The sequence below is a fragment of the Sardina pilchardus genome, chromosome 19 (genome assembly GCF_963854185.1).
Source record: "Sardina pilchardus chromosome 19, fSarPil1.1, whole genome shotgun sequence".
In the NCBI taxonomy this organism is placed as follows: Eukaryota; Metazoa; Chordata; class Actinopteri; order Clupeiformes; family Clupeidae; genus Sardina; species Sardina pilchardus.
In genome coordinates, this window is record NC_085012.1 from 28461185 (window position 1) to 28476585 (window position 15401).

The 15401-nt window shown below is 42.2% G+C and overlaps 2 protein-coding genes across 5 annotated transcripts in view; one reads left to right on the forward strand and one right to left on the reverse strand.

Moving 5' to 3' along the window:
- The window catches only part of pde1ca (phosphodiesterase 1C, calmodulin-dependent a), a 65382-nt gene extending 56330 nt beyond the window's left edge, over positions 1-9052 (forward strand). For 2 of the 4 annotated variants that reach the window (XM_062520915.1, XM_062520917.1), the window contains exons 15-16: positions 1279-1779; positions 8761-9052. In XM_062520915.1, the coding sequence (XP_062376899.1) occupies positions 1279-1779; positions 8761-8924 (665 nt within the window). In that variant the 3' untranslated portion in view covers positions 8925-9052. Of the gene's footprint in view, positions 1-1278; positions 1780-2884; positions 2954-3807; positions 4136-8760 lie in introns of those variants that run through there. The other 2 variants (XM_062520918.1, XM_062520919.1) reach the window with 2 other exon arrangements.
- Positions 9053-9706: 654 nt separating this feature from the next.
- ppp1r17 (protein phosphatase 1 regulatory subunit 17) lies at positions 9707-13797 on the reverse strand. Its single transcript, XM_062521829.1, has 4 exons — positions 13744-13797; positions 13168-13253; positions 12502-12657; positions 9707-10040 (listed from the first exon to the last, which is right to left on the reverse strand). Exons 2-4 carry the CDS (start codon positions 13235-13237, stop codon positions 9970-9972), a joined length of 297 nt encoding a protein of 98 aa, XP_062377813.1. The 5' UTR covers positions 13238-13253; positions 13744-13797; the 3' UTR covers positions 9707-9969.
- Between the last annotated feature and the right edge of the window lie 1604 nt (positions 13798-15401).

Here is a 15401-nt window from a genome sequence, read left to right on the forward strand (position 1 = left end):
AAGAATCACTCATCGTGAAGTTGAATCACTAATCATAAATCACAAATCACTCATTACTGATCACAAATCATGAATCACAAATCACAAATCTCGAACCAAGAATCATGAATCATGAATCATGAATCACAATTCAAACACAAATCCAAAAGGGGCCAACAACATTTGTGATACTATAAGATTCAGACTCATTACAGTGGCTCATTTGTGGTGTGTGCACTAAGCTTACTACTCTGATGTACCCCTCATGACAACATCAGCATAATATTGAAATGTTTTAGTTTGACTCCATCACATTTGACTTCTTATTGTGTTTTCGTAACAGAGCTTTAGATTCTAAAACAACACATGTCGGTCCGTACCCCTTTTCCTCCAGACTTTGTCTACTTTCCTCCTGACCTTGTCTCCTCTACAAGCAGGGTTTGTTCTGCCCGTGTCCACACCATGTGTGAGCAGATCGGCCATCTGTAGCTGCGCTGGCCTTTAAGCCTCCTCGCACCCTAATGTGCTGTGGGCTACAGGGCGCGCTCACTCAGCAGGCTTGGACTCACGTCCAGCGGCCGGCCGGACGAGACGCTGATGAAACACTGCTTAAAGATTTAGCAACTCTCCGTCTGCTACAGTATAGGCTCCACAGGGGAAGGTCAAAATAATAGAGAATGTTCTGGAGCATAGGTAGCCTGGCTAACAGCACCACATCTCAATGAGATGTGGTCTGGGAACCAAACGTTAATTTTCTCGTATTGGAGGTATGGTGTAGGAATGCACAGAACCGTTTATTGGGCGCTACTGATGTCTATCAAATCTGTATTTGCATAGCTTATAGGCTAGCGTTTTAATACTTCAAAATAACATTTGATAAATGAACCTTACATTTTTCATCGTCTTGCTGTACCCCCTGTTCTGTGATTGGTCCCCTAACAAAAATTCCAGGCTGCCTTAGCAGTGTGAATGAAATCGTGCGCAAGGCAGCATGAGAATACCCAGGCTAGAACACAGGTCTGTGAGAAGATTGATCTGAAGGTGTATCAGCTGGGATGAGCGATAAAAGGAATAGGTTATGATAGACTTGGATCTTGACAGAGAAGAAAAACAGGTTATTCAATGTTAGTGTGATAGCTTTAGGAGTGTCGTCTTGCATACTCTGTTGTTATTACTTTCATCATTTAATCAATCAATTAGACTGCCCCCTTGTCTGTTTGAGATCACTTGTTTGTGGTATGAGATGATCTCATCCCAAAGCTTAAACTGATATCATCTTTTGTCGGTGCCTGGACTCAGACTTGGAGGAGAAGGCCAAGAGGGAGGCTGAGGAGAAGGCCAAGCTGGAGGAGGCCGAGGGCAAGAAGGAGGAGAGCAAGGAGTCGGAGACCCCCGAGCCCACACAGGACAAGGACACGAGGGCCACCACGGACACCAAGGACACCAAGGACACGGCAGAGAGCACCGACAAGGACAAAGAGGAGAAGGAGAGAGAACAAGGGAAAGAGAAGGAGAAGGAGAAAGAGAAAGAGCGAGAAAAGGAGAAGGAGAAAGAAAAGGAGAAGGACAAAGAGAAAGGGAAGACGGAGGAGAGGAAAGCGGAGCCGGCGGGGGCGGAGGCGGCGGGCGCCGAGGCGATGAAGGACCCCGTGGAGCAGGAGCCCAAGGAGGCCGAGGGGAACAAAGACCCGGGGGGGACCCAGGGGACGAAACCCGAGCCCGACCCGCAGGAGGCCTCTGGCCCCAAGCAGCCAGCCACCCACAGCAGCACGGACAGCAGCGGTCAGCAGGTCCAGAATGGTAGGTGCTCAGCACTAGTACGCACACAATGCCTCCCAAGATATGTATGGCCACAGCTCCAGTTAGCAATAGCATGGTGCAGCTCCTGTGGTTATTGATTGAGTATGAAAATGAGAAAGCAATCCTTACAAAGCCAGCAATGCTAACCAATATTAAGTTCCAACAAGGGTGGGAAAACTTGCATTGCTGTTTATGCTCAAGGTGTGTTTTTGCATTACTTAAGGAAAATAGATAGGTGGCCTTATTTTGGTGGTTGCATAGGTTAGGTTGGTTTAAAAGTGCTGTCAGTGGCTGTTTCCTTTTTAATTGAAGTGATTTTAGTACTACTAATTGCTTGCTCTGTACAAATTGTCTGTTGTGTATATGCTGAGATTTTGATGTGTTTTATGTATCTTATCTTATGTATCATGTAAACAAGTATATTTATGAAGGCCTGAAATGGAGAAAGCGCATGGAAACTGCACAGTTACAGTCACATGACTTATTTATAATTATCTCTATAGTTACATCATTACAATGCTACTGTATACTATACTTTTATTACTACCACTACTACCACTACACCACTACTACTACTACTACTACCACTACTACTACTACTACTACTAATCCTGGAGCGTTTTGATTTTACTTCCTTTAACACTGGGCACTGTTACACTGCCATATTAGCTAAGTAATATCAATGCTAAGGGTACCTTGCCAATAGTCAGCTATTCCTGTATAATGTGCCTGAAGCGTGGAATCTTGGTCTCTGAGTTTACATGGAGGTTAGACATTTATACTTGACACTGCTTTCAGGGGCAAACCTCCTCATATTTATACTGTATTCTGTTAAACCTGTATCTTATTTTACATACAAACCTCTGGCTGTGTGAAATCTATGCAGGTTTATACACTTGTGTAGTGCAGAGGTGTGTTGTCAAGCCTCAAGGTCCTCCTCCTTTTATTGTGAAACAGTGCCCTCCACTGGCACGTCTGTGTGGTACAAGTCATGTTGCTTTTCTACAGGGCCTGTGTGCCAGTGTCAGGTTATCTTTAGGTTTTGATGTAGACCAGTAGGGCAGGCAGCTTCTCTTCGGTGACCAGTGTTTCATTTGACTCCCAGGTGAAGTGTCCAAGCAGCTAGACTCACCTGAGAGTGAGAGCAGTGAGAAAAAGAGCTCAAGTTCAGACGGTAAAGAACTACTCTCTGGTCACTTTCCCCATCCATCTCTTACTCTCCGTTTATTCACAGATTTGACCCATCAAAGAAAAGGTGGTAGCAAACTGGCTAAAAAAGGGGCTAACATTTAAGCATGTGGGCCAAACATATGACAAACTCGTCACATCCCACCATCCTTGCACACTTGCAAACACACACAGGACAAACGTGTACTGTAGTACCAGATGGAAAGGGCTACAGAATGTTGCTGTTAGGTCACTGTGTCCTGTCATTGCTGTTTTCCCCATTTGTGCTATTTTGAAGATGCATTAATTCATTGGAGTTCATTTACATGGCCAGTTAGGCATGTTTAACTTCACTAACACTTCTTGCTAATACCTCATTGTGGGGAAGGTCTAACCAGCTTGTGTAGAGAAGGAGGTCTCCCTCCATCCTCCTGTTTGTCTCAGTCGTCCTGTTCTGTTGCCAAAGCTCTCAGTCTTCTCCTCCCCACAGATCCCCCTGCCATCTAACACCACCGCTCCGTCCCTTGCATCTTACTTTAGCACTCTGCTTCTCCTGGCTGAGTTAGTTCACCTCATAATATGGATCTTGATTTTTGTTTAACAACTATGTGAGGGCATGCAACGTCACGAGAAAATGTCTCTGCAGCACCTCACAAAAGCACATACTGTACTGTACTTCACATGCCACCACCTCCATCACAGTATTCCTATGCAGAAGGCCACTCTGGTCACTCACCTTTTCCCTGATGTCCCTCTGGCATCTTCTGTCCCATCTCCCCTTGCACGCGGCCCTCCCTCCCTCCCTCCCCAGGAGAAGGAAAAGCTCACCTCTAAGTGTGCCATATCTCCTTTCCTTTCCAGATTCGGACGAGGACGGACAGAGCAACTCACCCGCTTCTCTGGCGGCCGCATCAGCGTCCGCGGCCTCTGCCGGCGATGCAAACTAGTACCCATAATCCTCTGCTGCATACACGACGCCACGCACACGTGTGCGCGCGCATGCACACTCACACCGACGCGTCCTATTCGTCTGTCTGTCTCTCTCTCTCTCTCTCTCTCTCTCTCTCTCTCTGCAAGTCCTCCCTCTCGAAACCCTGGCAACAGCAGCAACAGCTTGTGGCCAAAGCTCCACTGTGTTGGCCAACTTGTTTGGTTTGTATGCTTTTCAAAGTTGTTTTCGTTGGTTTGTTTGTTTTGATTCTGTTTTTGCAAAAAAAAAACCACGCCATTGGGCTGTGTTACCATGGAGCTGAGCCGTAGGACCGATAGCAGAGTCGTAAATCTTGTTGCCTGACAACTGTTGCCATGCACCAGATCCCCTCACAACCGTCGCTGCTGTGTCAGCCTCACCTATGCGCATGTGCGTGTGTGCATACGTGTGTGTGAGTGTGTGTGTGTGTGTGTGTTTTATCCACGAAAACAGCCTAACTACAGCTGGCAGTAGTGATCATGTGGAGGAGCAGGAGGAGGAGGTGAATTATTAGGAGGAGGAGGAGGAGGACATTCAGGCGAGACATTGAGGCCGAGTGCCGGCCCCAGCCTCTGGACTCCTGAGGGACTGAGAGAGAGGGGAGAGTGTCGGGTGGGGCCCCACAGTCAGTAGTGGCCCCTGGCCCCCATAGTCCCTGGCTGCTGCTCCTGCTGCCCCCCCCCCCCATATTTAGCAGTGAATGTGAACGTCAACGTGGAAGAACAATCCAGTAAAGAATGTCAACTTTGATGCACAAATAAAAACAAACCACTTGGTGTTTTTCATATCATTACTCAACTCATTGACAGCATTTACTACATCAATAGCACAATGTTGTTGTCTTTGTCTCCCTCAAGTCTCACCGTGTAGTCTTTGTGCTTAACTGAATGAATTTTACCGCAGACTCTTGAGTTTGGCTAGCGCTGGTTGAGATTCTGATTCATTACAGTGCGCTCTGTCTTCTTCACATGTACTGTCGATAACAGAGAGAGGAGACTGTTGTTCCTCCGCACTTCAGTAGTCTGTGCTCAGGTAATATGGTGTTCATTTGGACACAGAGGTTTAAAAGTCCAGCTTCAGAAAATAAAAGTCCTGCCACATTTTGGTTCCAACCATTCACTTCATCAGCTGATTCAAACTAGCACAGTTCTTCAGCTAGGTAGATCACCTGATTAGTGAAATCACATGTTTGAAGTGCACAGGTGAAACCCATACAGGGCAGGCACTTTCTGAAGCCAGACTTTTACATCTCTGTTTGGAGGCACAGGCCACGTGTTTCCAGTTCACTGTCAGCATTTTTCCCACAAGTCGTCCAATTGATTTCTGATGCAGCCTGATGTAGGTGTAACTCTAGTATCTTGTGTCAGTAGTACAGGAGGATATACTGTACTGTATGTCAAGATCTATAGCTAGAGTCAGCGTGAACTTGATGTCGGGACATGTCCTGTGTTTAAGTTTCCATAGAATTCAGGTGTCAAACGGAACAGAATAGATATTTTGTAGAGATCTAAAAATCAAATTTAAGAAATTTGAATAATTGATATTTTGTCATGAACCACGTTAATATTTTTATATTTTGCGAGTTTAAACACTATGTTCACTTTTTATAGCTCATCTTTTTTCTTGCCAATGACACATTCTGTCAGAACATGATGACATTTTTCGGAATATTGTAAATCAGATTAATTGAGTTCCTGTAAGATGCCATTCAAAAAGTGAAACTATTGTATGCTGACAGTGTTCAAATCTCTCTGTCTGTCTCTTTTATCCATTATGTTGCCCATGATGGTCACTCAAGTCATTGTGTTACCTGATGTCACCTCACAATCAGATATGTTGTTTTCCTCGTATGTATTTAATGTATATAAAATGAACATATTATTTATACTTTCCTGTGTACAAGTGTTGTCATAATTCTGAACATTAACAGAGAAATATGTTTTATTTGACATGAACGTCTGGCTGATTTAAAATGCGAACTGTGATGTCTCAGAGGATTTGTTTTTCTCCAGTCATTCATTATAGGCCATCCTATTTACTTTTATTTTCACCACGCTGCTTCCCTCCTTCCCTTTAAAACTGAATCAAACATGTATACCAGCCCCCCTGGCCTGACACAAACACGCAGACAAGCCATCTGTTGCTGAGACTGCCATGAGGTCTTTATTTACTGATGCACAGAACCATTCAGTGGTTTATGATTCATCCATGGCAGCCATACAAACCATCTCCATTAAATGTGTTTGTCAGCCAGTCTTTATATTTAAAGAGTTTATTCAACTGCCTTAGAAATATATTTTGAGGTTATAGTACTGAAGGCATTATAGATATATGTATGCATTAACAATAAAGGGAAATTCTCGCAATCGGGGTAAAATTTAAGCACATATTTTTCATAGATAGTTACAATCTAACGAGTATATCCAAACTCTTTCATGGCTGGTTTTGGTCCAATTTGAAGAGCACATTACTATCATGTCACAAAACAGCCAATTCTCTCAGCAAATGGGAGTTCAGTGTCTCTCCAGTGAGGTCATCCCAAGGTGATTTAGAATGACCTCTGCTATCACTGTGTGGAAATTCCTGATGCCTTGACCAAAGATAAAAATGAACCTGTTTAATCTTGCTTTAACTGCTGTACTGAGGTTGAAACATTAGATGCATTTTGCCACAACGTACAGTAATTGTGTTTTTGCTTTTCTCTGTGACAGACAAAATTACTGTTGCCTTAAATTAGATGTAATATTTTTTAGCTTTAGTCCTGTAAAACTGTAAAAAAAAAAAAGAAAAACTTCTGATGTGTGTCTGTCTGGCTTAGCTTGCAAACTCTTTGAACAGGCTTTTAGATAAACATTAATGTCTGTAACGACTCATGTGATTTCAAAAACAGCTGTGGCTTCTTACCCCTTTAAGTTGAACATGTATTAAGTTAGAGTAATGAGGTCTGTGTCTGTGTTGGGTTTTCTGTGTCTCCGCCATGTCTCCTACTGGTGTTGTCCCTGCCCACCGTGCTCAGCCATCTCCATAGGATTTGTTTGGCAATATGCCCATGATCATCGTTCTTCCAGACTCAAACACTTCCTGTCTCAGAGCTCCTCTCCAGAGCACATATTTATGCCATATTGACAGTGAACGTTTATGTTATTGACTTGATTTTGTCCGTTGTTTCACATATGTTTATTGTTTACTATCTATGAACAGCATTATCAATTGTTCTTTTTTTAAGGTGATATAGTCAACTATCCGTTTCATGACGGTTGTCAGTTTTGAAGCACATGGGGTTTATGAGAAGGTCGACACTGTTCTCCGTGTGGTATTGATTTGAGGAACTGGTGGTTTCCGTGTATTGACTGTTAGGAGGAGTGCGCATAGGAGGAGAAGCAGCACTGGAGAAGGTGATACATGAGCCCACATGTGAGCGTGCAGTCCAGTGTTGTACCACAGAGAGTCCTGACAGGCGCACTGCAGAAGTGGCTGGAGATGAACCCCTGTGGATAGAATACCCCGATAACATCCCATTACCATCAGACCATAGTTGAGCTCTCTCACATGGATTAGAATAGTAAATCTGGTGTGTGTGTGTGTGTATGTGTGTGTGTGTGTGTGTGTGTGTGTGTGTGTGTGTGTGTGTGTACGCACACGTTTGTGCGTCTGCATGCATGTATGTGTGTGTGCGTGTGTGTATGATAAAACAAGACCCCCATACTGAAGGTAGGGTTAAGCATTGCCTTAGATTCTTGTTCTTCTCCGTGATACATAGCCTGTGCTTTTTAGCCTGGCATAACCGTCCAGTCAGTGTTTAGGTCCTCTGTCGTCATGTGTTAAAGTAAGCATGTCTGTCCGCGCTTCAGTTGTAATAATGAGCAGATTCATAGCCAAACCTTGACCTGTAAGCATTGCTGAATTTATAACAAAAGCTGAAGATCTGTGAGCTTGTAGGTGCAAGTGCATCTTGTTTTCAAATTGCCGAATGAGGCAAAGAAGCAGAAAAAAAATAACAATTTTATAATTCACATTTCATTGTGTTTGATACCCTTAAGGACTGTGCAGATAGTACCAGCAACCAAGCCAGGAATGGGGAAGAAGTTGTGTTGCTGTTGTGTTTTCTTTTACTCATGCGGTATGTCAGCCAAATGTGTAGTCCTGCTTTGGTTGTCCTGCACTGTTAGCTGACCTGATCCTGAAATGCACTTGTGATGTCACCCGTAGGTTCCGTTCCTTCTTACACGGTTCTGTAAATCCATCCTGACGTTGCCACACACACTAAAAATATTTTTATATTTTTCATTTTATGTTTTGTCCTCCTCTCATTTTTCTTAGTTTTTGTTTCTCAACGCCATTTGTTGAAGCCACATCAATGTCTCTTCTTGGTGAATAAGCTACAGGGTGTTATGATTGAAATGATTGCATTTTGTTTTGTTTTGTTTTTTGTTTGTTTGTTTGTTTGTTTGTTTGTTTGTTTTGTTTTGATTCTGTTTGAGAGGAAAGATGAATTTGACCACCAAAAAAAAAAAGCGAGAAACTTGTAGTGGTCATGTTCATTCCAAGGCTACGTTATTGCACTGTTGTGTCAATAAATCTGAACTCAAAGGGCTCAGATCACGACTCTGTCTGTTTATTTGCTTATTTCGATATTTCTGTTCTGTTCACTACTAATATCCACAGACAACAGACCAAACCATCAGCAATGTTTATGTTTATCTGTGTATCTGGAAGCATTATACTGAGTCAGTAAAGATATACATCCTCAACTCATCACAACAAAGACTGCAAAATGCAATAGTTGTCATGGTGTCATGATAACTCACCTCCATCTTAACCCCCAGACTCACCCTCTTTTTCAGGTGATTCGGGAAGGTATGACCTGATCCGCTACTACAAGAGACCAAGCTACTGTGCCACCTCCTACCTGCCCTCCTCCCAGGGTCAAAGGGCGGCCAGTGACCCCGCCGACCCCCGCAGCAAAGCCCTCCGCCTGCAGCGCATCTCTCTGCGCCGGGGCAGGTGACCACACAGGAAATGACATCATCCACTTGCCCTCTGAGGTCATTCTGAATAGCGTCTCAATTTTCAGATTATTCCAAATAGACCTTCTTCCTATTTTAGTTAAAACTCTTGATACATGTTGGGTTCCAGTAATCTAATAATAAAGTCTGATTGTAGTCTGATATTAGCATACTGTATGTAAATTGTCCCTGGACGTGGTCTTTTTTGTGCAAATCCCTACACTTCTAACTGTAGAATTGCAATAATATTTGTACGGCACCAGGGTCAAATTCTCAACAATATTATAAAATAGACATAAACAACTTCAGTTACATCAATAATTACTTTGCCAAGAAATTGGAGTGGTAGGCCTAGTTACAACATCGACTGCATGATCAATATTTGCACTACTTCAATAAAACACATAAATATATTATGGCAATGTAATAATGTAAAGAGGTGGAGCATTTTCAGGGGATTTACGTGAGGACGTGTAATATGAGATGAGATTGCACTTTCAAATTCAAGACTTATTTACTCTGTGACAAATATATCAGGGCTCGGATCACCTCAACTGCAGAACAAGGACTGCAGATACTGTAGATGAGGAAACCCAGCAGTTAAAACACAACCTTGACATGATACTTCTGTTATCTAGCTCGACAACAGTCAATTCATCTACTACAAATATTAAGGACTTCTTCGTATTAAGAGTTTCAAATAAAGAAAGCGAAACCTTGTAGGTGAAAAGAACACAGTGTATTTACCTTGTGTGTGTTGAGCCAATGTGTCATGTTCATATTCAGTCAAAATAATAAATATAATGATTTTAGTAAAACTTTTTTGCATGTGTGAACACGTCAGAAACTTCAATGAAGATTTCAAACAAACCTCACTGGTTATAGGCACAATGTTTTTTCTCCAAATGTTCAACAACAAAGGCATGAATGATGAAATTACAAACGTTACTTTTTCTTTTTAAAGGGCACTAAAATTCACATTAAATAGTCAAACAACCCGTGGCAGTGATGTGAATGGTTGTTGTCAGAGGCCTGGTGCCAGAGGAGCTAGTTCTTCACGTCTTTCTCCTCGTCCTCCAGGTGAATCAGACGAGCCTCCCCTTTCATCTGCCTCACGCCTGTGTAACATCAACACAGGAAACACACATATCATCCTCACTCTCAGTGAGCTCTCCTCTGAAACCACAAGCACATTTGCACTGATACTCCAATGCCTTCAAGACTTTAACAAGAGTTAAAAACGACTACCCTTAATGAAAAAGTCTTTACACTAGACTAGAGCAGTACATGTTGGCTAATTTAATGCAAACAGGTTTAAAACAAGCTTTTCATACAAAATCAAGATACAGTGCCTATAGAAAGTCATCATACCCTTTTGAAATAGTTACTTTTTTTTGTCTTACAGCCTGAAATCAAAACCCATTTTAAAAAAAATCTTTTCCAGTTTCATTAACAAATTTAGCTGTACAACATCAAAATAATGAAAAAAAAAGTCAGCAGTTCTGAAAATTAATAAAAAATTAAAAAGTAGAATAACAGGGTTGGAAAAGTCATCATACCCCTGACTTAATACTTTGTAAAGCTTCCTTTTGCTTTCATTACAGCCATCAATCTGTTTGGATATGTCTCTATTATAGCTTTGCACACCTAGATAGGGGAATATTTGCCCAATTTTCCGTGCAGAAATGTTAAAATTTAGTCAAATTCTGTAGGGAATGGCGATGGACTGCTCTCTTCAAGTCAATCCACAGATTTTCTATAGGATTTAAGTCAGGGCTCTGACTTTGCCACTCAAGGATATTCACCATCCTATCCTCAAGCCACTACTTTGTTCTTTTGGCAGTATGTTTAGGACCATTGCCGTGTTGGAAGGCGAATGACCTGCCCATATTCAGCTGTCTAGCATGGGGGCTGCGGGTTTTCCTCAATCATTTGGGTGTACTTGGCAGCATCCATTTTCCCTCCTATCCTGACCAATTGCCCAGTCCCCACTGAAGAGAAACATCCCCACAACATAATGTTGCCCCCACCATACTTCGCAGTAGGTATGGTGTGTTTTGGGTGTGTTTGGGTGTGTATACTGTGTTTGGTTAGCGCCTGGAGCTCAGTCCAAAAACTTCAATCTTAGTCTCCAAAAAGTTCGATCTTAGTCTCATCTGACCATAAAAGCTTTTTCCACATGGTGACAGAATATTCCAGATGTGTTTTTGCACTGAACTCCAAGCGCAATGTTTGGCGAAAACCAACACCGTACACCACCCAAAACACACCATACCTAGTGTGAAGCATGGTGGGGGCAACATTATGTTGTGGGGATGTTTCTTTTCAGCGGGAACTGGGCAATTGGTCAGGATAGAAGGGAAAGTGGATGCTGCCAAGTACACCCAAATTCTTAAGGAAAACCTGCGTCCCTCTCCTAGACAGCTGAGGATGGGGAGGTCATTCGCCTTCCAACACGACAATAATCCTAAACATATACTTCCAAAAGAACAAAGCAGTGGCCTAAGGATAGGATGGTGAATATCCTTGAGTGGCAAAGTCAGAGCCCTGACTTAAATCCTATAGAAAATCTGTGGATTGACTTGAAGAGAGCAGTCCATCGCCATTCCCTACAGAATTTGACTAAATTATAACATTTCTGCACGGAAAATTGGGCAAATATTCCCCTATCTAGGTGTGCAAAGCTATAATAGAGACATATCCAAACAGATTTATGGCTGTAATGAAAGCAAAAGGAAGCTTTACAAAGTATTAAGTCAGGGGTATGATGACTTTTCCAACCCTGTTATTCTAGTTTTTATTTTTTGATTAATTTTCAGAACTGTTTACTTTTTTTTCATTATTTTGATGTTGTACAGCTAAATTTGTTAATAAAACTGGAAAAGATTTTTTTTTAAATGGGTTTTGATTTCAGGCTGTAAGACAAAAAAAGTAACTATTTCAAAAGGGTATGATGACTTTCTATAGGCACTGTATATCTTCATCATCTAAAGGCTGTTGATAGAATTGATTAGAAATTTGGCCGAAACAAATTCATTGGATGGCAATGCTTCACAACAGGGTAACATGCAATATAAAGCAAGTATTCATAATGCATTTATAATATTTATAATATCTCTCCATGCTTTATACCAACCTTTATCATTGATATATTGTATAGTCATAAATAATTATCCTTTTAGCATGTTATAAAAGTAGTATATATGGTGCAGTGTATAATGTTACAAGCTCTCCATATCCAAAAAGGTTACAAAAATGGAGAAAATACTGTATACCTGTGCTAAGCACTATGAGCAACATTGAGACAGGGTGAACAGAAACATAGAAAGAGAGAGACACAGGACATTTTTATAGTAGGAGGTAAATCCAAATGGCAGGTACATTCATAGAAAATAGGTGCTATACCAAAAATGCTTCATGTATGGCACCCCCAAATGGTTCTTTAAACCATTTTGAAGGGTCCATCACAGGAACCCCTTAGGAGCCTGCATGGTTCTATACAGCACCCCAAGAACCCTTCTTTAAAGAGTGGAACACAGTGTTAGCCAAATGAAAAAGGAGAGAAGGGAAGGTGCTGACCTGGGATGAGGGGATGGGTATTGAGCACAGGTGTGTCTTTCCTGCGAGGCTTCTTGTGTTCCTGGTCATCGTGCTGGTCATCGGCGTGGAGCTCTCCAGAGCCGCGCTCCTTCTGCCTCTCCATCCTCAGCGTCTCCTGCGGCTCACACAGACCATCTACAGCACACAGCACACAGCACACAGCACACAGCACACACAGCACACAGCACACACAGCAGCTCAGACGGGGCAACACTGGCTGAGCTTGTGAGTGGGCTCTTTAAACAGAACCTCTTTCTTTCTGCTAGAAAAGAATCCCATCAAAAGTGTTAAAAAAAAACATAACAGCCTGTCAGTGCAGTCACGGGCAACAATTTCAAAGAACTTTGTCAGGATTTTGTCTGTGTTCCATCAGTAAAGGTATGTTATGGTAGTCGATCAGTGGTGCTGTCTGACCAAGATGTTAGTGAATAATTGTGATGTATGTTGAATGTGTGTACTGCATGTGACTCTTCTGTCTCAACTTGCATCCTGGTTTCCACTCCCCTCTGATGGGGCACGGAGAGATTGCCTATATACACATCAATAGATGTTGTGCTCTCTGCTCTCTCTCTCTCTCTCTCTCTCTCTCTCTCTCTCTCTCTCTCTCTCAGTCCCTCTGTCCCACTTGGGCTCTCTCATACTCACAGTGTGCTTCCTGACCCTGCAGCCTGTGTTCCGCTGTCTCCGGGGGTGACCTCACACAGCCAGTAGACATGTCCTCTGATGGCGATCTGTGGCCAGATCAGATGACACTCTCTCAGTGTCTCGGCCCACTCCCACTGAGCTCCAATATTCATTATTCATGCCCAAATCACATCACAGGACTCCCCAATGCTGCAACAATCAGGGCTTCAACAGTCTGGACTGCTCTTTAAAATCTGATTTTCTCCTTTTTTTGTCAAGTAAATGCTAACCCAATTGTCCTTTGAGACAAGGCAAAATTGATCGCTCAACATATTGTTCAAATTTAACACCATCTAACATATGTTGAACATTTCAATCAACATTTCAACATATGCTATATGGTATCAAATTTCTCAACTACATATATTCATACAATTTACAATTTAGAAGATAGTCAAACCAAAAGAAAGGGTTACGAAACATCATTTAACATGTAAATTACATCACCACCCCTTCATATTGCAAAGTCAGCATTTTAGTTCTTACCAAATGGATACACACACAAACACGCACATCAGAGTTCAAAATGACACACACCTAAATAAAACGTATAACTACAAATCCCTTTTAGCTTAGCTCCTGTTGAAAAGGCCCAGTCCCAGCAGTGATGGTGATGAAGACAGCAGAGGAAGACGGAGTTCTTACCTTAGTAGCCCAGCTGGAGCTGCTGGTAGTGGAGGCTAAGATCAAAGGCAGGCATTATGTACCACGGAGGAGGGGCATCACCGCCACCACCACTCCATTAGCGACCGTTGTCGGGGCGACAGGAGCCCTCACCATCAACCCCCGTCACACGGCTGTCCAAACTTATGAATTTCAAAGGGCCGCCTAATTAACCTATTTTGACAGTTTCACTTGCACGCCATGCTAACATGGAACTATGAGTGGCTCTCGGAAATAAATAGAGGAGAGGAGGATGGGGTGGTGCAGGAGATAAGGAGCACAACAAAAGTAAGGTCAACGTATAGAGAGGGAGGGAGAGAGAGAGAGAGAGGGGGCAGAATAAAAGGGAAGAGAGATCTAAAATTAGACAGAGCATGAGTGTTGTTTAAGGGGGAAAAGAAGAAAAGGGTGAGGAAGACAAAGACATGCTATAGAAATAGAAAAGATCTACTTCAGTGATCCTCCTTCAGCACACTCACAAGGCAGAGATGCTTCTGATAAAACCTGAGAGGGAAAGATGAAGCAGAGAGAGAGAGAGAGAGAGAGACAGAGAGAGAGAGTAGTTCACAGCCCCAGATGTCATGGTGTAGAATTTCACTGTATTCATATGCTGGGGTTTTAACCCCAAACAAAGCACTTAGGATCACCTAATATACCATCTCTACTTCTAGTACTTCACAATTAAAAATAGTAAGTACATGGTATTTCCTATATTCTTGTAAGTAAATCTTCCATGTCTTGATAATATTACGCTGATTACAGAAGACCTGTGATTTACACATTTAGGCATGAAATAGGACCCTTGAATTGAAAAGGGTTACCACTGTGCCTAAACAGCTTTCCTCAAATTCACATTGATTACTCACTCACTGTAATAAAACATGCATTTTTAGCTTTGCCAACTAACCGTCTAAAATTCACAGGACAACCTGTCAGATGTTTGTGAACAACTTTAGAATTTTCTCAGGTTTGTGTTAGAGTGCATGGCGACCCTGAGTGAAATCTTCAGACCTCTCGTGTCTGGCTTGGCTGTGCTGCTAGCTTCACGTCAATATCTTTGGCTTCACTTGAGGACCTGTTTATATCCACTCTTACAAGCCCGACAGACTGCCCTCTCACAAAAAAATACAGGGTTTTTGTTTTCAATTTCCGGAGCAATAACCTTTCACAAAGATTCATAGTGGAACAGCTGTTTACTCATAAATGTCCCACAAAATGAAATAATGACAGAGGAGGATATACTGGTGTGACGCTCATTGTTTGTCAGTAATAAAACCGCTAAAAACATTTTGCCATTGTGCTTGTTCTTGGAGTGAATTCTTTGATGTCTGATGTGAAATTGGGTCTGTTGAAGCAGCATTTCCAATAGAGGGATTATTTGACCACATTACCCATCCAACATGAGGGGCTTTTAGCATTCTGAATGGGTGACATTTATATAAACAACAAGAATTTAATTACATCTTATGTAAAAGTCCACTCAGGGGACAATAGAATATGGTTGAGAATAGCTGTTATTGTCCAAGGATACC